Raw genomic sequence first — 24,909 nt, 5'->3', positions numbered from 1 at the left:
AGTTTTTCTTAACATTACAACGCCACTGTAACACTCCTTTTAACCCCTTTCCATTATTTGATTTCCGACATTGCTGTCTGCAAAGCAAAACCTTAACGGCGTAGAAATTCAATATCGTGCGCCCTGGTGTATGCTAATGAATACCCACTACGACTAGCAGCAGCGCAAATTGCCACACAAGCTCACACACACATGCACACTCCTGAGCAAACATCAAGCGCACAATTCAAGTGCCAAAATGAAGCGAAATTATTCAAGCACATACCCCGTACCACACCGCTCCCGCTGCTGCTAAATGGCACAGTATAATAAGGAAAAAGGCAACGATTTTCACGCAGTCAGTTGAGTAAGTAGCGCTATATACTAATGTATGTGTATGTGTGTATATGTGCGTGTGTGAATTATACTTTCAACTGTGTCTGTGCATGATTTGTGGGTGTGTTTTGTTGGTTTGCTGTTGCGGTTGTTGCGCTTAAGTAGTTTGTGATTTCCACAACCAGCCACCATATATAGTACATATGTACATGTACAACACACAACGCGCTTTGGCGCCTAAAACTGTGCTAGCTTCGACGACAAATCCATCCTTTGCTTGACTCCTTTGGTATTTATTCATTCACTTCGCACTTTCGTTGTGCCAACACTTCCACCCATTCACACGCTTAGGCACACGAACACAGCAAAATCACACACACATACATATATTTATGCAGATTTTCGCTTGTTCGCTTACTTGCCACTTGCTCTACGATATTCACATGTGTGTGTAAGTGTGCGTGTTTCGCATGCAATTTTCTTCTAGTCGCCGCTTTTTCTGCTGAAATTGCAATTTTTAGCCCTTCAAGTATACAATTTACTTGTTTCCTTTTCTTTGATTTTGCTTTGCATTCTATTTTTTGTTGCCTTTTTTTGCTTTTTGCTTTCTGTTCCATTCTCTGTTGAAATACTGGTAATAAAAGCGGAATTTAACGCTAAATTAGAGATTAAAATACGCTGTAGTGTGAATTTTAATTCTTATTGCTATATAAGCTGGGAAAAGCTTCATGGAGTTAGGTGGTTGCTGTGAGAAAGGGAGAGAGAGAGAGAAAAAACTCTTGTAGATTGGTTTGTGTCTGCAATCGTCTTTGTGTGGAAAACGGATTTAATTGGAGAATAAGTATATATTGTAGAAAGTTCATGCTCGCTTTAATACAACAACAAAAGGAAGGGATATTTTTTCTTATAAAACTCAAAATAATAAATGAGACTAAGCATATCAAAAATAATTTAAGAAATACTTTATTCCTCTGCAAGCACATTCGATACCATTATGTATGGAACCCGATTTCTTTTGCATGACCACGGACACGCTTGCAGAAGTCCAAACGCTCAACCCAAATTCAACGGCTTTCAAACATAAATCGGCCGGTACTGTCGCAATTTCACGTTCGATATTTGCATGAAGTTCATCGCTCGTAGCTGACGTGTTGGCATAGACCATAGACTTGACGTAGTCCCCAAGAAATGCTCTAATGGCGTCAAATCACACGAACCGAGTCGGCCAATTGACTAGGCCAATGTGAAATAACACGTTCACCAAACTTGGATTTCAATACTTGACTTGTGGAGCCAGCCTGCTGGAACCACATATTGTCCAAGTCCATATCTCAATTGCTGATCTAACAGCATGATTATGACGATCATAAATGGGACGTACGCCTCTTAAAGTTGAGACCACTGATTTCGAATTTCGGTAGTAAATCTTAGTAACTTCAACTCATTGTTGGATGCTACATCTTTTCAGGATGAAATGGCCAACCTCATGTCAAAGGAGCGAGAAAAACTGAGGCTCTATATACTGAGGGATATACGGGCATGCTTATTTCGGCACAGCTCATCACACTGATCATGTAAAAGTAGACTTAATAGGGTCTTCACGTTTCCGTTTGGCTGTTACAAAGATCATGAAAAACTTAACAAAGTGTACCTTGTTCAAGGTATAAAAAATTCATAGTGCGCGAAATCTGGTGAATACAGTGACTGAGCGATCACTCTCGTTTCCTATTTGACCAAAAAATCAGTCAAAATCTTGCTGGAATGTGACGGCGCTTCTAGGTCAAGTCAGTTACGATTCTAGAGGCTTTTTTCACTCAGATTTAGAAAAATGAAATCTAAATATTTCTTCACTCAAATTTAGCATAATAAAACCCAAATTTAAAGCTTATTTTAAGCTATGATGAAGGTTGAATTTTATTTCCAATGTGATGTCTTACTTCAATCTGAACTGGCAAAAAATAGTGATATGTTTCGTTAAGACTGAAAATCCTTATGACTTCACCAATTTTCATTAATATTTCTCTCAAAATATTTATAGAAAAAAAATATATAATATATATTTTTGTATAAATTTATTTTTGTATTTTCTAACCCAGTTGTTATTGTCCAACACTTTTCCTTCTTAGCTCGGTAACTCTACATTCAGCGTCATAGCGCTTGCATGTTATAGAAGTACAGCATTTTTTTGCTTTATGTTTCAACCCCTTTCAGTAAAACTATTGAATGTGTTTATTAAATTACAAGTGAAGAGCACAAGTGTCAGTTCAGATTAGTTGGTAACAGCTCTGAGAACAGGTTAAACGCTTAGGGTTATTTTTCGCACCCTTTCAACGCTCATCTGGACAAAACTGATTTGTAAGCTTTACTTTCAAGTATGTCAGTATAATGTATTATATTTATGCATGATAAATATAAATTGAGTTTTTGCATAACTCTCTGCACAAATCGCACTTGAATGTCACTTTGACAGCTGTCAAAATACAATAGGAAAATTGCGACCCTTGCACACACGTCACTTATGTTGTCAAAGCTGTCAGAAATTGGCAAAACTTTTTTACAGCTAACAGTGAGAGAGAGAGAGAGCGATTGAGATAACAAAAGGGTGTGCATGTGAGAGAGATGGAATGAAACAACGACGCAATTAAATATTGAAGGATATGTAGTGTAGAAAGTATGAAAATGCTTAGAAAATGTGGTGCACTAGATGTAGTAAAAGTGAAAAAATAAGGGTAACATAAAAATGTAACGCGTCTCTCTGAGGATACAGAGAAAATTTTACAAACTCCAGTAAACGCCAAGAAAATCTTGTTAAAGAGTTGAATGGTGGCGGTAAAGCACCACACGAATGTCATAAATTCATTAAAATATCCTCGACTAAATGTCACTTTTGACATCTCGCATGACAAGTGAGTGTAACAAACTTATGCGTTAGCTGTCAGAGAAGAGCGGAAAATTCGTAGCACCACTTGACAAGCATTTTCATGGCTGACAAACAGCGTTGATGCACACTTTCATCATTAACGGTATTACTTAGTGTCGTCCCACGCATGACACATATCAAATGACCAACTATGTACTTTGTCAACAAATGAAAGTTTCGACTTTTATGCCTTTTGTACATACTTTTTTTATTTTTATGTTGTTGGCTTTATGGCGATGCAACGCCGATATTTTTTGTCATATTACACATTTTACATAAGCACATATATGCTTAAATGTTTTTGTACATATTTACAAACAATTTGTTACCTTTTTCATCTCCCGTCTACCATATTTATTTACCTATTGTGTGCAACTGTCAATACAAACTAGCTTACAGCTGTCAATTGCGCGCGTTCGCCGTCCGCTGTATACTGAGAGCGGTGCGCAGACGACAAAGCGGCGCGCACCAATACTCCCGCTCCCTAACTGTCAATTGTTGGCGTGGGCGCCGAAAGTGGATCAGTCGGTATTTGTTGGCAGCCATATGATTTTTATTGTGCAAACTTTTTTCTCTCGACAAATTCGACGACGGCAACTTGAGGCTAGCTGTTGGCTGTTAAATACATACTTACATATATGTACTTGTCTACGAGCACATCAAGTGGTTAATTGATCAATTTAATTTGACACTCAGCTGTTGCTCCCATTTTATTTTACTACTGCTTTTGTAATAAACGTTAAATGTGCGCCTTTTACTACTCAACACTTGCGCTCACTCACTTGACTGCTGATTGCCGGCAGTCGGCAGTCGGCAATCGTTAGTCGGCAGTTGTCATTTGTAGGCAGTAGTAAACTCAATACATATATGTTTGCACACATACACTCTAACGGCATTCAGCATAATAATAATGACAGTCATGTTGATGTTTGCTGACAGCTGACAGTTATCAATTGTTGATTCAATTGGTAGTTATGCAAATTGTCATCAGTAATTCAGTCACTCCGTCAGTGAGTTAGTCAGTCAATCGCGCTTGAGCGCCCAGTTAACAGCATAAACACTCACTTATTCACTCATTCGGCGTCGCTGTGCGTCAATCGGCATAAATAATTTTCACTTCGCTTGTAAATATTTCGCCGAAAAAGCAAAGATTTATCTACAGCAAGCATTCAGCATCCAATTAAATTTTTTCTCTGTTTTGTAGCATTCTCAGAATTTTGCTTTTTTGAAATCACTTTCTGCTCTCAGCACTTAATAAGGAAGTTAGTTCGCATTGTTGTGTTAAAATTGTTCAGTTTATGACATTTTTTTGATTATCTACTTGAGATTTATTATTATTATTATTAGGGTGACTAAGATATTTTTTCATGGTTACTTCCTTATTAAGTTTTATGACTAATAACATAAAGCCTTTAGCTTTATAATTTTGTGTGATGAAATAATGTATTAAGTCAATTTAATAGCTATGATATTAAGTTGTAGATATCTATGTTGCAATATCTCAGCAAGCTTAAAGATTGTAATAATATACAGTCACATGACCATTCGATTAGTTTTTAGCAGCTTTCACTGAAAAGCTTCGAATCAATTTCGCAAAGTTTTCACTGAAAAAGCGCAAAACCAACAGAGCTAAGCTTTCAACAAAAAAAGCTCAAGATTAACTGGACGAAGTTCTTATGCAAAAAGCTCAAATTGTGTGAGAGTTTTCTCTAATAAACTTAAATTAATTAATTAAATAAAAAATTAACAGTGGGAAGCTTTTCTTTAAAATAATAATAATTCATTCAATTAATTTAATCAGTACAAGATAAACGGTAATTAAAAGCTTCTGTGGTTTCATTGAGAAAATCGCTGAAATTTATGCATATCCTCATACCGACTTCTCTTATATTTCAGACCTTAGATCTTAGATAGTTGAAATATCAATGTTGGGCCCACATATTTCTAAAGCCTCGTAGTTTTATCAGTTTGTATATATATTTTATCAAAGTTCTTGCCTAAACATACCATCATTTAGTGCAAAATACATTCAAATTTTTATGCTATAGGCTGGATAAAAACTATTCCAGAAAGCTTTTATTATTTAGCACAAACGGTTATGAGGAATTTGTCTAGGAGTTTCAGCAAGCGTCCAGTAGGTCAAAGAGAATTATATTCAGAAAACATATAATTGTTTATCACATTGTGATATGAGGTATATATATTTTCTATATATTGGAAAAAGCTTTCGGTTCACAAAAGTGAATGATATCTGTCTGAACAACATGCACTGAAATTTTAGACTTTATGTTGTTCCTAGCGGTGCGAAATAACTAAACCATCTTAAGAGTTTTAAAAAGAACTTTCTTGTATTTCGAAAGCTTTTCAAATACTTTTCAATTTCTTGAAAAATTCAAAATGATTTTTATAAATGCTAGCTGGTGTTGGAGATTGAGAGGACTCTTTCACTTGACTTTTGTTCCCAAAGAGCTTTATTTGATAAGCTTAATTGTAATTTAACTTTAACTGAACAATTAATATTTTGGATTATTTTGCAATAAAAAACTTTTACTGAACTTATATTGCCAAAGAGCTTTCATCCGATGAGCATAATTCTTCTTGTTTTAGCTTTTGTAATTGAAGAATAAATATTAGTTGTAAACAGCTTTCATTTGATTTACTTGCTACAGGACTTTCACTTTTTTCTTTTAAGCTTTCGCAACTACAAAATTAATACTTTGCATTATTTTTCAATTAACTTAAATTGCCAGAGAGCTTACATATTGTTTAATATTATAGTTTAAGCTTTAGTAACTGACAAATTAAATTGACTTGACTTGCCAATGAGCTTTCACTTTTTCCTTTAAGCTTTGGTATCTGAAAGATTTATGTTTAAGGTTAAAAAAATATTTGTTCACAGATTTTCGAAAGCCAAACTTGAGAGCTTTCTGGGTAATTAATTTTTACTGAAAAATTAATATTTTGGATTATTTTTCAATTAACTAAATTGCCAAAGAGCTTTCATTGGATACACATAATTATTGTTTAAGCTTAAGTAATTGAGGAATTAATACATAATGTTATAAAAGGCTTTCAATTGACTTGACTTGATAAAGAGCTTTCACTTTTTTCTTTTAAGCTTTGGTAACTGAACAATTAAAATATAGAATTAAAACTGGTTTTTATAATTATTTATTAAAAGCCAAACTTTAGAGCTTGACTTGATAAAGAGGTTTCACTTTTTTCTTTTAAGCTTTGGTAACTGAACCATTAAAATTTAAAATTAAAACTGATTTTTATAATTATTTATTAAAAGCCAAACTTTAGAGCTTTTTGAGTAATGAAAAAAAAGGTTACACCTTTATAGGGATTTTGAAGTCGAAAACCAAACTTAGAAGTTTTTTGATAATTAAAAGAAGCTTGTTATAGCTTTAAATTGTACGACAAATCTTTATGCAATCACTATCTAATTCATTTGTCGCTATTAGCTTCGCTTATGACCTGCTTCTAACCTCGATTTTCCTGATAGGCTATAAGCTTATGTTAAGCCGTAGACCACCCATGGGGTTTCAAGCAACCATTTATTGATTAATTTAAGAAAAACGGCATTTTTAGTTAAGAGAATGAAGAGTGGCATTAATAGCTAAGCGCTTAGTCGACGAGTTTCGCTGACATGCAGATAAACAGGATTTACAACCAGCTTGCAAAGCGAATGTCAGGCTTAAGCTATTAAGAGAAACATAGGAATTAATACAAATCTGTGTGCGAAAAAAATCGCAACTGGGAAATACCAACTCGAGAACAAATGCGTAAAATCGTTGACGACAGATGTACGAGCAAATAGCCAACAATGCAAGTACAACAGTGCCACAGAGCGGTCAAAAGTCCACCAGAGGCGACAGGCAGCTGGTGCCGCCAACAGGCGACAGCGAAAGAGGAACACCTGGCATACAAAAATACCGGCAGAAAGTGGAGGGGTGTGGTGAAGAAAAGCGGAAAATCAACAAACGCTTCAAAAGCCGCCGGCAGCAACTACAAAGTGATGCGCTGCGTATACTGATATATGTATGCGTGTCTGTGTAGAGAAGGCCGTTGCCAATGCCGCCGATTGTTGCAAGTGTGCCGCGCGCAATGCAACGAAAAAAGCTTAAACACCACAACTAGTGACCGCATGCGACAAAGCAACGCCGCTAAGCATGTTGCATGCTGCCAAACCAACCAACAGTACCAGCGAGTGGCGATGTAGACTTGCGGCTAGTGCCGCTTATAGCAAAATGCGAGTATTTGCCACACGGTTTTGTCCGCTTGGCTATCATTAATAATTTAACCCATTTTTGTGCAAAAAAGCATAAAACAGCACTGTGTGTAAATGTAGCACACGCGCAACTAGCTATGCGTTGCATGGCGGGTAATGTTGCAACATGACCGGCCACAAGAAATAATCATCTATAAATTATAGAAAATTTAAAAGTCGCGGTATGATAGCCGGCTCGTATACAGCACAAGTAGTATCGTGGCAACGTGCAACAAAGTGGCACACTCACGGCATGTTGCACAGTCGTGGCAGTGTAATCAATGTCTGCATGCTATCCTTTATTGTAGCAATACTTTTTAACTTAAAGCCTTTACATTCACCGCACTTTTATTTATTTACTGCCTTTAAACGTGTGGCAAGCGCGCGCGTAACAAAAACAACATAAAGTGGCTAAAGTATGCGCAGCGACGTTGCAACCCTAGCGCTGGCGCGTACTTACTACGATTGCAATATATTGTATTTATAAATGTGCGATTATAAATAGTTGCCCACCGACGCGTACTTACCGCGCGCTCACCGAAGCGTCGCCCAGCAAGTGCAAACTATCTAGCCATCTGCTTTTTTACGCTAGTCACACGTTTTACGGCATCTATCTTTATGCCAATACGCCGGAGCCGACTCAACTTTCAAAGCCTAAAACGCCGACAAATAGACGCAACGCGCTGTGGCAGGTAAAAAAATATAGTCGGAAAGTAGGGACACATCAGCGCTAGCAAGCGGCCAAATGCCTACACAGCTAAGGCAGAAATTTAACTAAAACTCCACTAAATTGTTAACCATCTCAACGGCAAAAACCGAAATCCGACGCAGTCTCCACAGAGCTGCCTCCACAGAGCCTCAACCAGCTGCTGCCAAGATGTAACTGTGATACGACACGACGACCATCACTTCAGACGAGTTGCAGTGCTGCATACTTTGTCAGGTACAACAAAAAAAAAAAAAAATAATGACAAAACGTTAAAAGGAAAGGAAAATCGGCACAAAATACTGATGGCACCGATTGAATGACGCTGTGCTTTTGCTGCAAGCATTGTTGACAATCCACCTCAGCGCTACGCTTGCTGCCGTCAGCCGTCTATAGCTTGAGGCCATAGTTCGTCTAAACTGCAAATGCCTAGCCGCGCTAAGGACAGTCCCAAGGCATACATATCTGTTCTTGTTGTTGTTGTTGCAGCTGCTGTTGTAGGCTCTCGGTTCCAGTTGGAAAGTTGCAATTAAACGAAGAATTATTGACAGTACTTTGTTCCATCACTTGCCACTTTTTTGCAACTTCAGCTGCTGTGGCGTGCTCAGCTCACGTTTGCAAGCAGAAAAACCAGCACCACAACAACAATGAAATGTGCAAAGTTTTGTTGTTAATTTATTGACTGGGAATCTAGTAATTTCATAGTAGTAGTTGGTATGCACGTTTCTCTTTATTAGAAAATTGCTGCGAAAGGCAGCACATGAAATATGCTGAAGAGTTGGGGTTAAGTGAGGTTAGGTTGGAGGTTGCATTGATTTTTTTGTAAGATTAAGTATTCAACAAAGGTATTTGTAGCTAAAAAGGTGAGTTTTCAGAAGGGATTTAATTAATCTGCGTTAATATTAAAGGAACTCTCGAAAGTTTCAATAATAAAATATAATTTCATATGAAGCTTGAGAAGGAAAATGAAATTAAACGAAACAAAAACAAAATCAGAGACTTTAGCTACGACAGTGACAATACGAGAAGGTGCAGACTGCAAAAGGCTTAACAAAGGGCGACACCAAAAATTTCTTTAGTTTACGTAACTCTCTCATCTACTTGCACCTCTTTAGACAAAAATATATACTAAAAATTTTTTTTGTTTACGTAACTCTCTCTTCAACCTGAAGTTTCATTAACTGGCTTCCACACATGCAATCGAAATCTTTTAACCAGATCTATCTTAAACCTCACAAGCTTTTGAGGGAATTATTCTACATATTTCAAGCGAGCTTTTGATCAAAGTATGATATATTACTTAAAAAAAATGCAGTGAAATTTTTCAAAAATCTAAGCTTTAAATTGGCGAAAGCTGCTAAAAAAGAACTTAAAACTTTTCAAATAAGCTTTTCACACACTTTGAAAGCTTTTGAAATTTTTTTAAACTTTTCAAGTTTAAAAATATATGCATGTTTGTGAACTTTTATGTTGCAACTGGGCATAAAGCTTTCACTTGATTTTAGATGCCAAAAAACTTTTATTTCATATAAATTCTGAAATGATATTTTCCATAACTCTAAACATTAAATTTATGAGAGCTGTTAGAAAACCTTCGAACTTTTCAAATAAGCTTTTCATACACTTTGAAAGCTTTTCTTGCTTGAACTTTTAAAGTTTAAAAATATATTGTGCCTGCGAGCTTTCATATTGCCACTGCACACTGCAAGCTTTCACTTGATCTTAGATGCCAAAGAGCTTTCATTTGAGAAATATGATTATTATTTTAGTTTTAACTGATAAGTGCATATTAAAGATTATTTTGCTCAAAAGCTAAATTTACAACAGATTTATTCAAGGATATTTGGCCCGCAAGCTCAACTTCTGGGGGATTTCGGATAATTTTGCAAAAAAGCTTTCATTTAACTTGACTTGCCAAAGAGCTTTCACTTTTTTAAAAGGATTAGTATTTAAGCTTTGCTAAAAAATCAAAATTTAGAATTAAAAAAGATTTATTCAAGAATTTTTGTGGCGCATACTCAAATTTAGAGCTGCCATTATTTGGTGTCATACCTACTTGGAAATACTTTGCCGTTTATATATTGCTCACTTCTCAGTTTGAAATCGCATCGATTCTGCCGAGGAGGCGCGAGTGCATTCGTCACTTAAATAACGTCGCCTGTAGCGTTTTCAGTAGCGCCTCGTGTTCTACTTCACTGCGTTTTCTTTTCCTCACTATTATCTGATATTTATTTGATAATTTACATAAGAAATTTACTTCGATGGGACTGCAGTTTTGACTCCATTCTAATAAGCAGATATATGAAGAGAAAATATATAATTTAGAGATTTTAGTTGAAAGTCTTAAAAAGCGTTTTGTGCTTACGAAATCACCACATTCAAGATAATGATGCTATTTAACAAAGAAAATGAGAAAATAACAGTTTTAGCGGTTCGAAAATGTCAAGCCGTTTTTCTTAAGCCAAAAAGAGTTTTTGGTTCTTTCATAGAGCCTAAACTGAATGAGTTCTCCGCATTCAATACCTTATACAGAGAGCACGTATACATTTCGGTAGTAACAGCTCCAAACCAATTTGGTCTTCTCTTCAAACCGCTCAACCTTAATGCACTATGCTAATTGCTAACGTCCTAAAAACGGCGCTACCCAACACTTTAGATTGTTGAGCCCACAAAATAGCATACAAACTCACGCACACATATATACACACACACGCATACAAGCGTATATTTCCTGTAACAAAGCCTGCCATTAGAAAGTTCAATTAAGCCGCCACATTGTAGGCAAGGAAACATGCTTGATGAGGAGCAGCCAGCGTAAAGCCTATAGCCAACAGCAGTTGGCGAGTTGCGCGAAGGGAGGCGTGCCTATTATGGAACGTAATGAATATGTATGAGGAAGTATATATCACTATATGCTCTTATATGTGTATGTGTGATGGTGTATGCCCGCTTATGTGGCATGTGGCAATTTCATGCAATTTTCATTCATGCTGACGTTGCGCTTTTCATTCAACTTCATTCTGCTAGTGTACTCTTCGGAGCAACACAAATACATAGCGCGGAGTATAAAAGCTTCCTAGTTTACCTAAGAGTTCAACACATTCACTGTTTTTTTTATTTTCCCTTGCCATTTTCTTAGCTATGGCAAATTTTATATATATTTTTTTCAATTTTCCTAGCGCCTTTTCCCACATCAACCTGGGCAGAGCGCCTACATTGCTTGACGCCAGTCGCTTTTATTTAGCTGGCTTGTTCTATACAGCATACTTTTTTCTGCTTTATACTTGCAACATTTTTTCTAGCTGCTGCTACTGTTGCACTTTTTATATAAATACAGCTAAGGCAAATATGCCTATAGAAATCGGAAAGAAAAGCGGTGCAACTCGGCGCTACCGTAAGCACACATACAACCAAAGCAGGCAGCTAACCTGGTTTGTTGCCATTTTCAAGTCATTTGTGTTGAGTGAATAGGTTGCGCTGGCCGCTTGCTTGCCACACAACTCCAATTCAGCGCACAGCAAGTGAGGTAGTCCGCCAGCATTACACCGCGCGTCAGTCCGTCAGTTAGTTGGCATATACACACACACATACACATGTGAGTAGAAATTTAGTAAGCGCCATCAACATCTGACCAACACTTTGCAACATTAACACACACACGCACATACGCTTACAAATTGCAGTTGAAAGCAATGCTGTGTGTTGGTGTTGCTCTGCTTTAATTTCGCTGTTGCAATTCTGCGCGTTGGCTGCAACAACAACAGCAATAAAAAAATTAACAGCTATAGTTACAACAACAATAAAACAATAACTGCTTCACTTGCAACAACAATAAAAGCCGGCAACTGAAACTAGTAGCTAAGCTTGACGTTAATAAAATGCTGACGCAGAAAAGTGGATGTGGCAAATGTGGAAATATAGGCTAAGAGAAAGATTTTGTTACAAAAAAATTTAGAAACAAGCTGAAATGTTAACTTCGGTTGCACCGAAGCTACATAGAATACCTTTCACAAATAGCAAAGTTTCCATATAAAAACTTGATTGTGAACGGTCTGTTTGTATGGCAGCAATAGGATATAGTGGTACGATCTGAACAATTTGTTGGGAGTTTGTACCGTTAACTCGAAAGATAGTGCATGTCAAATTTCGTGAAGATATCTTGTCAGATAAAAAAGTTTTCAATACAAGGATATGATTCTTGTTTCTGATCGATCAGTTTGTATGACAGCTATATGACATAGTAGTCCGATATCGACAGTTTCAACAACTAATCAATTTCGTGATGTAAAACGGTCATGTGCAAGATTTCCAACTGATATCTCAAAAACTGAGGGACTAAGTAGTTGCCGTATATATAGACAACTAGAGGAACGAACATGGCTAAATCAACCCAAGCCGTCACGCTGATCATTTACATATATATGCATATATTTTAAATGATCGCCGTAATTCACTTCTGGGTGTTAAAAATTTTGTAGCAAGCTTAATACACCCTGTTTAGAGCAACGAAAATGGCACAGCGTTGTAAGTAAAGAAAACAGCAATAAATGCTGTAAAAAGTAGCAAGAGCTCGGATAAATATGGCTAAATTAAATCGCGAAAATAATATGGAAAGAAAAATAACGGAAAATATAACAAAAAATAAATATGCCATAAAAGCAGTGTGCTTGCAACAAAAAGCGTCTGCAAAGTTTGCTAACGAGACGGCTTGCAATTTTTAGCAAGCAAATTGGTGCAGTTTCTCGATAATTAGATACTTGACCCACGCAGTTGACGATAGCTAATACCACTAAAGGAAAAAAATTCAATACAGATTTGTCAGTCAGAACTTTCAAAGCACATAAAGCTCACTGCAGCAGCTTACGAAAGTGAAAGCGATAATTTTACATAAATATATATATTAAAAAAATTCATAAAATTTTTTTTATTTATTTATTTAAAAACACAAACCATAACAACATTCTAACAAAAATTTGTATATTTCTTCTCATTTCAGAATATCTAAAACTCGACACTGCCTCTTATGAATTATGTATATCCACTAAACTTTTTGCAACGAAAATAGCGAGATATTAAATAACAAAAGGCTAAACACTGTAACCCTGTACTGTGAAACAAAAAAAAATATCTATCCAATTCTAAAAATATAAGCTACACTTTAAACTGAAACCCACTCGAAAAATATTACAAAAAAAAAACAAATAAAAATGCTTACTACTACAAGCCACACAACAGCAACTACAACTCTAAGCACACTAAGTAGTAGAAATTCAAAGTCTCATCACCACCACCTCCATCAACACAGCTCACACCCGCGCAACAACACTAATACCCGCAAAATGTTCTCCCAACAGTGCCTTTCTTCCCGCAACTACAACTATCAACTACTACAAATCGCTCTACTGTGCACAGTGGCGCTACAGTTCGTGCCGTTGGCGTACAGCTTCGATGTTGGTGAGTATTAAGGACAATTATTTCTTTTATTTTATTAGAGAGTATGAATCGGTATTCGAAATTTTTTCAGGTTGGAATTTAGAACATCAAATAAAGTAAAAAAGTGTTAAATTAAAACAAAAAAAAATAATAATAAGATTATTTCTTTAAAAATCTCTTCCGATCTATATGACCAAAAATAATTAATTTCATTAAGAATTAACTAAAAGTGTCAGGAAAAAAAATAAAAAATGTATAAAAATTTAATTTCTAATAAGGATTTAAATATTAGGTCTACAACTTTGCTTCTGGCGTTTTCCAATAGATGTCTCCAGGGTTAAGCACTGGTAGATTAAATCGATTAATTCGTTTTATGTCGATCTTGGACATTTGTGTCAACATTAACCCAACAAAATATTTGTAAAGATCTGTTTGCATCCCAAACTTAGTCTCAACTGAAAATGTCACTTTTTGAGCCGAATTCTCGACATTTGCGGGAAATTTTGCTTTGCTTCTTTAATTCCAAGAAATGTGCGGTTGAGGACTTGTTCACGCTTAACTGAGGCTAATAGCCTTGACAGACGGCAGCGTTAATCCGGATTAACTGCGCACTTAATCAGATCCAATTTGTAGGTGACAGACGACAGCTATGCGAGTTTGAAACTCTCATAAACAGCTCATTGTCCTTTTTATAATATTTTCAATGAAAATTGATAGAAGATAAACATTACGGTTGTTAGCCGACCAATTTTTACCAAACCATTTTTTATTACAAAAGCATATCAACACATTAGTTTTAAAACTGCATCATAACATAGAAGTTTTATTGATATTATATTGAGAATTTGATAAACAGCTGTCAGGGTTGCTTGTATTTCATTCACAATAGATGAAAATTGGCCATTTTTAACAATGTTGCCAACGAAAATCTCACAAACTCCCTAAAATTTTGAGAGTTATTTTTGGATTCAGCAACGGAGTTAGCTGTGGTAACTCCTGAATTAATCCCGAAAAATGCAATCAATCTGGTTTAACGTTGCCGTCTGTCAATGCTATAACATATACATAGATAATACTATTACTCTACTACTACCATCTATGTGATTTCTATTAGGTTTTAAACAAATATAGAATTTTTGTAAAGCAACTCGTGTTAGTTTACAAAAAAAAAGGGATCAGAAAGCATTTCGTGTGTTAATTAAGCATTGCTTTTTGAGGGAATAAGGGAAAACACTTTTGGACCGTTTTTATACAATAAAGCCTTAAATTTACAAAAACACAGTGGAAGCAAAATTATATTTTAAAAAAGAGCAAACAAATTATGTCTTAATTAAAAATAATGAAAACAATTTATTAGAAATTATTATTCTTATTATTTTTTTTTTGCTGATGGGTGGGTAATGGGCCACTTCCAGGTCACTAAAACCAAATTAGGTGCACTCTGGCCATTGCCTGACGCCGGTTTTCCTTTTTAAGCAAGTTTGTCCAGATCTCAGCACCGTACAAAAGGACGCTGATTGTCGTCGGCATTAGGAGCTTTCCCGGTTTTTGGCTGGGATCTCCTATGTTGGCCAATACTCTGCTCAGTTGGGAGGTAATTTTCGCTACCTTTCTTCTGGCCTAGATATGTAGTTTACTGCTTTTTGTGTAATAGGAATATCCATAGTCGTTTGCATATCTTTTTCGAGGGGTATGTGGTTAATTGTTAGCAGTTTTCTGTTTTATTCCGAAGCGAAAAATTAGGCTTTCTTCGAGCTTTTTCTGAAGCTCTCAAATTACTGTTGCAATGTCGACCGCGTTGCCAATTAAGTACGATTTGTCTGTCTGGCTTCGAGTTTTTTTATAGCTTCGTAGCTAATTAGGTAGTCGGGAATTTCAAAGCTTTTTTCGAAAGCTGGTGAGATATTAAAAAAAAAAGCAAACAAAAATCACAATAAAAATATTAAAGATTACTTCTTATTAAAAAAAGTATGACAAAATTAATTAATTTATTTATTCTGAAATAACATAAAAAATTAAATCAAATGCTTAAAAAAATAATTTAAAATAAAATTGGCTTAACTTACTCAAATTAAATTTTTTTTTGTTATAGGCCATACAAAAAATTAATAGAAAAAATTAAAAAAAAAAAATATAAACAATTAATGGAAAAATTAGAAATAATTAACATTAATTAAAAAATAGTTGAACATAAAGTAAATAAAATTTATTAAAAATAATATAACCCAACTAAAAAAACCAAATTAAAAAAATTGAATAACGGAACAAAAAAAAATAATTTAAAAAAAATTAAAATTTAAAAAACTGGAATTTAAAAAGTTGAGACAAATAATTTTTTATCAAATATTTAATTATCACAAATTTCTTTTTAAATTCAATTTAAAAAAAATTATATTCGGCAATTGGAAATTATGTTAAAAGGAATTAATAATTTTCACAAAATTGTTTTTTGTAAAATAAATTAATTTTTATACGTTTTTGTTGGCAGAGTTCTCAGTTCAACTGTTTATTCAAGACTCTTTATACAAAATGGATTTCATGTTTCAGTAGTTATATATGTTACATATACAATATAATGTATTCATATGGAATATATAACTTATTCGTATTACATTTTCGGACAAAGCCCTCTTAGGAAATATATTACTTGTTACATTTTCAACACTCTTTCTCAAGTAAAATATTTCTAGACGTTAATATTTAAGACCAAGCATTTCTACAAATTTAACATGTTTTTGTTTTTGCAAATTTTTAGTAAAAATATCAGATACATTTTCATTTGTTGAAACATACTCTAACTCTATTTCTCTACGATCAACCACATCTCGAATGTAATGATATTTTATCTCTATATGCTTGGTTCTCTTATGAAATATAGGATTCTTCGAAATTTGTATTGCGCTTATGTTGTCGGCTTTCAACAAAATTGGCTCTTCGGAACTGCAACCTACTTCCTTCAATAAGCGACGAAGGTATACTGCTTCTTTTGCTGCTGTGCACAAGGCAATGTATTCTGCCTCAGTGCTACTTAAAGCGACGACATCTTGCTTCTTGGATTGCCAAGAGAATGTACTGCCAGCTAGAAAGAATGAATAGCCGGTGTATGACTTCCTGTCTGTATTGTTGCTTGCCCAATCTGCATCCGCGTAGCCTTCTACCGGTTTGTCACTTTTGTGATAATAAAGCTTTAAATCTACGGTTTTTGATAAATACCGTAGAACATGCTTTGCGCCAGCTTCATGTTCGGAATGAGGATCATGGTTTCTTTGAGCTAATAAACTAACTGCATGCATTATATCAGGACGTGTTGAAATCGCTAAATACATTAAAGATCCAATTAAAGACTGATAGTTTGTTATGTCCACCTTGGAGCAGTTCTTATCGTTACAGCTTATCTGAAAACCAGGATCGAGAGGTGTGCTTACTGGACGACATGAGTTCACTCCGTATACACTCAACAACTCTTTATGTATTTTTTCTGACACACAGAAATCGCACCTGTTTTACCCTCACGTTCTATTTCGAAACCAAGAAAGAACTTTAGTGTATTACCATCATGTAATTTAAACTTTGACCTTAGTATGCGTTTTATATTCGTAATTTCTTCTTCACTAGGACATGCTAGTATTAAGTCATCAACATAAACTGCTATGTAACTGTACTCTTTGCCTAGCTGCTTGACATATAAACATGGCTCACTTTTGCACGGATTGAAACCTAAAGTTTTTAATGCTGTATCGAGTGTATTATTCCACTCTCTACCTGACTGTTTTAGGCCGTAAATAGCCTTGTTTAGTTTTAATACCTTGTTCGAATTTTTACTATCTATAAAACCTTCCGGTTGTCTTATGTAAACTTCTTCTGTTAGGTTGCTATTAAGATATGCATTTGAGATATCCACTTGATGTAAATATAACTCTTTCTCAACAGAAATTGCAAGTAGCATACGAATCGTTTCGTATCGAATTACTGGCGAAAACGTTTCCCAATAATTAATTCCCAGTTGCTGACTACAACCTTTTGCTACTAACCTTGACTTGAACTTTTCGATATTTCCATCTGTATCACGTTTTATACGAAAAACCCACTTTGATCCAATTACTTTTTGACCCTTCGGTAGGTCTACTACCGACCAAGTGTTGTTGGCTACTAATGCCGCATATTCATCTTGCATAGATTTCTCCCACTCAAAGAAATATTCGCTTGCTAATGCTTCTTTGACTGTACGTGGCGTTTCTATATCTTCACCATACTGAAGATAGTTCAACCTCTGATATTCCTTTCTGGGACGACCAACCTTCCCTGTATGGACAAATCTTGGCCTACCGCGCCCTCGACGTATTTCACTATCTGAGTCATGAACTTCATATTCTGCTTCATTTTCATTTTCAGCTTCATCGTCTTCATCTTCAGTACAGCTTACAAAATCTTCTACCTGATCGTTTTCCTCATTGCTTTTGTCTAAGTTTATAATTATTGTCGCTATATCTACATTGTTTTTAGTGCTGTTTTCACATTCGGACACACCGATAGTATCATTGCTTTCAATAAACTTTACATCGCGTCGAATAATCACTCGTCTCGTTTCTCTATCATATAAACGATAAGCTTTTGCAACTTCAGAGTATCCGACGAACACATACTCTTTGCCCTTTGCGCTAAATTTACAATGATGCGTTTTATCTAGCGAAAAGGCTCGTGCACCAAAAACTCTTAGATGCTTTACCGACGGCTTTTTAAGATACCATGCTTCATACGGTGTAGAATTTTTCAACAACTTTGTAGGAGCGCGATTACGTATATACACAGCTGTATGAACAGCTTCGCCCCATAATTCTTCTTCCAACTCAGCATGTATCAATAAGCTCCTAGCCATCTCGACGATTGTGCGATTAACTCTTTCTGCCACCCCATTTTGTTGTGGAGTATATGGCACAGTTAATTGTCTTTCAATTCCGCATTCATTTAAAAATTCACTGAACTTATTATTTGTGTACTCTGTACCATTGTCACTACGCAACTTTTTAATTTTGTTCTTCGTTTGGTTTTCCACCAGATTTTTAAATGTTTTAAACTTTTCAAAAACTTCACTCTTTTGCTTTATACAATATACAAAAATCATTCGCGAAAAATCGTCTATAAAAGTTAGAAAATACCTTGCGCCACCAACTGATTTTACATTAATCGGACCACAAACGTCCGTATGCACAAGTTCTAGTATTTGTTTAGATCCTATTTCATACTTCTTCGGAAAAGGCACTGCACATATTTTTGATTTATTGCATGTAATGCAAATTGTTTTAGTGTTAATGTCATTTTTATTTAGTCCATGCACCAAATTATTTTCGGCGATTTGTTTTAAACTTTCAAAGTTTATGTGACCATACCGATTATGCCACATCATATTGTTTAACATAATTTTTGAAGTATTCGCTTGCGCATAAAAAAGAAACAAGTTATTTTGCAATTTTGCTCTCAGTAGAGCTGTCCCTTTTAAGCTTTTTACTTCAACATAACAGTCTTTGAAAAACACTGTATGTTTATATTTTATAGCTTTGCTCACGGAATAAAAATTCATTTTGAGTGAAGGTACAAACAAGACATCACGCAATTCTAGTCCACATTCTTTTGTCCTTATTTTTACCGTACCTACACCTTTCGAGTAAATGAAATTATCTGCTGCTAACATTATTTTTTCTTCTTTTTCGACAAACGAAACAAACATGTTCATATCGCAGCACATATGAGTGGTCGCTCCACTGTCGACGCACCAAGCATGTTTATCCTTTTTAACTCCCACATCCGTTGCATACATAGCATATGAAAGCTCATTATCATTATAGGCTTGCTGTTCTGTCTTTCGCTTACACTGTGCAATCGTATGTCCTCGCATACCACAACCGAAACATTTTCCTTTGAAGTTATTTGATTTTGCGTCTGCGTGTGTTTCTGCTTTTTCAAGTGTTTTGTTGCTACTATGCGCTGCTTCTTTAACACGAACGTAGACCGCTTGCGCCGATGGCTCTTGATTCATTTGCTGTTCCCTTCTGGCACCTTCTTCTAAAAGCTTGACTTTCAGTACACTGAACGATGGTAATTTGTCACGAGTTTCAATAGCTATTACGAAGTTTTCATACTCTGCAGGCAAACTGGACAGCAGTATAATAACCTTTAACTCTTCGTTTAATTCTATATTGAGCTCGGCTAATTTATCTACCACCTCGACAAACGATGTGAGATAAGACGACATGCTTTGGCTTGCAGACATACTGCATCCAAGCAACTTTTTGTACAACGAAACCTTTTGTAACGGTCCACTAGGCATGTGCACTTCTCGAAGTTTCTCCCAAGCCTCTGCTGCCGTTTTGCATGATTTTATATTAGAAATTTGAGTTGGTTTAACACATAAGATTATGTTCGCCAATGCTTTTTGGTCATCGTGGTCCCATTTTTCCGCGTTTTCTTCAGATCGTTTAATATTGCCATTAACTATATGCCATTGGTCCATATTGACCAGTATACTACGCATTTGCACACACCACACATCATAGTTCTCTTCACCGAGTTTTTCAATTTGGAAATTAGAATTCATTTTTAATAAAAGTTTTTTTTTTTGATTTTTTTTTTTTTTTTTTTGTATTTTATTAAACTTGCGCGTGTTCTAGGTTAACTGGGCCCATAACCTTTGTTGGCAGAGTTCTCAGTTCAACTGTTTATTCAAGACTCATTATACAAAATGGATTTCATGTTTCAGTAGTTATATATGTTACATATACAATATAGTGTATTCATATGGAATATATAACTTATTCGTATTACATTTTCGGACAAAGCCCTCTTAGGAAATATATTACTTGTTACATTTTCAACAGTTTTTAAAGTCAAAAGTTACTTAAATCCATATTTGAAAATATTTCGTAATTACTATGAATTAATTTATAATAATTTTTAGTAATTTAATTTTTCTATTTATTCTTTTATTTGCTACAAATTCTTTAATTTCTTTAAAAATTAACAAAACCCAGCGGAAAATTGCGCTCGCTACCCAACCTGAAAGTCCATTGACCGCAACAAGGTGTGCACAACAATAACACCAACAAAAATTCTGGCTAAAGCAGCTATAAAAAATTACCTCTCTAATAGAGAGCTGACTTACAGCGATGCGGGGAGTGGAGCTGTGCGGCGGCTGAAAATCAGCAACGCATGCACATTAATTTTAACTCTTTGCCGACACGTCGCCGCAGCGGTGCGCCGGCCTGCCACATGCAGGATGCAGCCAAAGAAGCTGCGATGTGCACAGTGTCTGAAAATAACACACAGCATGGCATCGCATGTTGCAGCTTCACTACACTCAAGCAGCAGCAGCAGCAGCGACAGCTTCCTGGTGCACACTCCTTTGCTGGAGATGGAGCTGGACCGGCACCCCTCTCCACACCGCACCTTTCCGCTTATATACACAATTATTATTGAGCTACGCCGCAGCGTTTGCTCTTTGCTGCCAATCCAATCAACAGGAAACCAATCATGCCACCAAATAGTTTAGCCGCACAGTGGGTGCAACAGCTAACAACAGCTGCGTCATAGCGGTGCGTCATTAATTGACATTGAAGCGTAGCCACAGAAATGAACGAAATATTAAAGAAGCGAGTGTATTTATGCGGCTCTCGTTTAATGCAAAATGCTTTACGCCAAGTTAAAGTGGCAGGCATGTACGCCTCTGTGCGGCGCGGCACTGTGGTGTGTGTGGTGGTAAAAAGTGCGTAAAATATGGTTTTTATTTAAAAGTAAATTTTAATGCATTTTTGTTGGTTTCTTAAATTTTTGGCGATCCGACCTACAAATTTTTGAAAATTTTAGATATTTCTTTATCCAAAAATTTTAATTTTTAACTATTTCTTAAGAAAAACGAAATTTTTCGAGCACAAAATCAATTTCAAATAAAATTAAGAAAAAAGTGAACTGAGGTTGCACCTAAGCTATAATTCCTCTCAAAACTACAAAAGATTCCTTAAAGTACTTGAGTTTGAGCGGTCAGTTTGTATGACAGCTATATGCTATAGTGATCCGATCACAACAATTTCCTCTGAGATTGCTCTGATACCTTGGACAATAATCGATGTCAAATTTTTTGACGATATCTCTTAAAATACAGAAGTTTTCTATACAAGAACTTAAGTCCGATCGTTCATTTTATGTGACAACTACATGCTATAGTAGTTCGATTATAACAATTAAGTTTTTATGGCAACTCATCGGTTTTTCAAGGTCTTTTTTACCATATTCAGTAGTTTAAGCATCACACAGCACCACCGTTCACAGCAAACCAAATGAAATCCTTAGCAACCTTTGGTGTGAGGATGAACACCTTAACCTAAACTAAACTTAAGATTTTAACCAGCGATGTGCTATATAAGTATATTTAATACTTTATTAAACATTTCACCGAACAGTAAGCCCAAAAATCTCATTTCCATTAACGCATTGATTTATTATCAACTATTTACCCACACTAGACCAATGTGCAACACTGGGGTTGCCTAGCATCAACTCCACACCCGGCCTATCTAGCCGACGCGACGAGGCACAGTGGCCGCCAAGAAGCTCGTGCGTAGAAAAAGCTCACCGCGGGTGGTTTATTGTTGGCAAAAATGTGGCCACAGCCAATTCCTGTGGAGCGCGCAACCAATGAGCCAACCAGGAGCCAAGAGGATGCTCCAACCCATATATATACGAGTATATACATATATATGTATATATACATAAATATATGGTAGATTATATACACTTATTTAATAGCGTTGTATTTGCCGATCGCAGTAAACGCAAACACCGCGGTGTGTGCCGCCCGTGGTTCATATCTACCTATAATTTCCGTCAGTCTTACTCCTTTGTTAAATGTTTTCCTTCATGCTACGGAGAGTGACTTGGCTTCTGCCGCTTTAATGAGCACGTTGTACAATTTTATGCTTCGATTTAATTGAAAAAGCGTTTTTAGTGCCATTTTTACATACATTAAGTTTTCGTACGCCATTCTTCGTTTGGTAATTTTCTCTTTCTTTATTATTGTGTCTGGCTTACTTAATTGTTTTCTGTCATTCACACATCATTTATGCGCTGTCCAGTCGAGTTTTCATGTCGTTTTGTTTAATAAAATCTCGGTTATGGTCAATTTGCAATTTCGTGTAAACAAAAGGAAAATTATTTACATAGTGTTGTCTTTGTAAATAGGCATCAAGGCGTAAAGTAAATATGTTGATAATTTGTTTTTTACATTATTTATTTAATAAATATTTCGATTGTTGATTATTGAGAAGTGTTGAAATTGCGGTTGATTTGCTTACAGACACTCGCAGCATGTACTGAAAGTGGTGGTCTTGTTTTTTATTGGAAATTTATTTTTTAAAAAGTTGACGCAATGGTATATACTTAGTTAATACTTCGCATAATTTTTGAACGTATTTGTAAAGTATTTTTAAAACATGTTCTGGCGTTCTTCATTGAACAAGTTTGTAAGTTTTGTGAGTAGGACTACAAATTTGTTTATGTTAAACTGTTTGTCAACAGCTTCTAGTTATTTGGCTTTATCCGTCTTAAGGTTCTCATTATGACGTTCTTTCAGATTCTGAAAACCATGATAGTAAATATTTGGTATATTTCGTACTTCAAAATCGCTCGAAAGTAGCTGAAGCAGTATAAAAATCTCTCCGGTCTCGTTCTTAGATCCGCAGGAGACTTACATTTATCATAAAAGTTAAGTATATACATATGTATAGCAAGATTTATATAATAGATTATCGCGTATGCATTAGACAATTCTTGTGATATTATTCTCCAGCACTCAGCTGATATTATAATAGATCATCACCGAGCACTAGTTAGGCAAGAAAAGACCGCAATGAGAATGATCATAGTTATGCATTAGCTTTTATATATGGTTTGTAGTTAGATCTAATCTTTAAAGAAGACGTTCTTAATGGCTAATTATCTTTCAGACTACTTTCTTTAAATTCTTAAAACATACTTTTTCCATAGAGTACAAAGTCATAAAATTTTTACTATTAATTAAAGTTTCAACTTCGAAGTTAATTTTCTAATATCTAAATATCAACAACTTGTGGATTTTAATTTAATTTGTCAGAAACAAAAATGAAAATATTTCAATATTTATATCAAAAGGCGTTGCATTTGTTGAACTACTACTTTTTCAGGACTTTAATATCTCATCTTTCCATAAAAGTGAATTCAGGAAGCCACTGCGTTGTTTTCTATAGCTTTAATTATTTAATATCATTTCGAGATTACGCTTGTGTTGCTTCTTATCGCAAAATTCTCTTTTGGTGCTGCTCATTGCATACACAAGGGCGTCACGAGTCTGGCAACCCTAGACAGTTAAGATTCTGATTTTCCTTCCATATCACATTCTAGAACTCTTGTTTCGTCGTTACGTTCGAACTAAATATATGGTGCTCACAAATGAAACTACTCCTCTCTTTTTTGAGATAGTCCGCTGGCACAAGACGGATATGTCGGGTTTGTGATAGAGTTGGGAACTCACAGAGAAAGTTTAGAACGGTAGGGAGTAACCCTTCTAGTTAGCAGCTGCGGCAAAATGTGTTATAAATTTTGTTAGCGGTAAGTCTGAGTATATTTTACTGGACCTATTTAATAAGTGTCTTGTCATCTCTAACCAAATGCAAGAAAAATATGGACACAAATATTTGTCTTGCATTTGGTTAGAGATTTCCATTCGTGCTGAACTAATTGTTCAAATGTATTGAGCTCCCTTTTGATTGATCCTCTAGCGGGTATGTTATTATCTCTGCCTTCGGATGTGTTTAGAGAATCTAGATAGAGTCCTTGACAATTTGTCTATTTGTTTTTTTGCTGTGAACGTGAACACAGATTACAGACAAGTGGAGTTCACTTAAGCTTAAAGATTATAATGGGGCGTTTAGGGTGCTATTTAGTTTTGGCGTCTTTAATGAAGAAGTAATATTTTGTTAAGCCGTTATAAAGAATAGCTAAGTTACAATAGACATTAGGTCGCGATGAAAATCTCAATCAATCATTATAAATTTTTAATAAATTACTACAATTCGTAAATATATTTTGATTTTAAACCATCCAATCTCCTTGAGGATTATTGTTTCAGCTTTAAATCACTACTGTGATCATTCAAGATCCATGTGTTTAGTTCAAAGTACGAAAGATGAGTATTGTCTCAGTTTTTATAAATTAGTTAATGAACTTACTTTCTAGTAG

At 35.4% G+C, this 24,909-nt stretch overlaps 1 protein-coding gene across 1 annotated transcript in view; it reads left to right on the top strand.

The window, feature by feature from the left end:
• The window catches only part of LOC120767751, a 163,873-nt gene that overhangs the window by 43,902 nt on the left and 95,062 nt on the right, over positions 1 to 24,909 (top strand). Inside the window, exon 2 of the mRNA XM_040093965.1 lies at positions 13,211 to 13,668. Within this exon, the coding sequence (XP_039949899.1) occupies positions 13,422 to 13,668 (247 nt within the window). The 5' untranslated portion in view covers positions 13,211 to 13,421. The remainder of the gene's footprint in view (positions 1 to 13,210; positions 13,669 to 24,909) is intronic.

This window comes from Bactrocera tryoni, chromosome 2 (genome assembly GCF_016617805.1).
Source record: "Bactrocera tryoni isolate S06 chromosome 2, CSIRO_BtryS06_freeze2, whole genome shotgun sequence".
Classification (NCBI taxonomy): domain Eukaryota; kingdom Metazoa; phylum Arthropoda; class Insecta; order Diptera; family Tephritidae; genus Bactrocera; species Bactrocera tryoni.
This window is presented reverse-complemented; position numbering and strand designations above follow the sequence as displayed.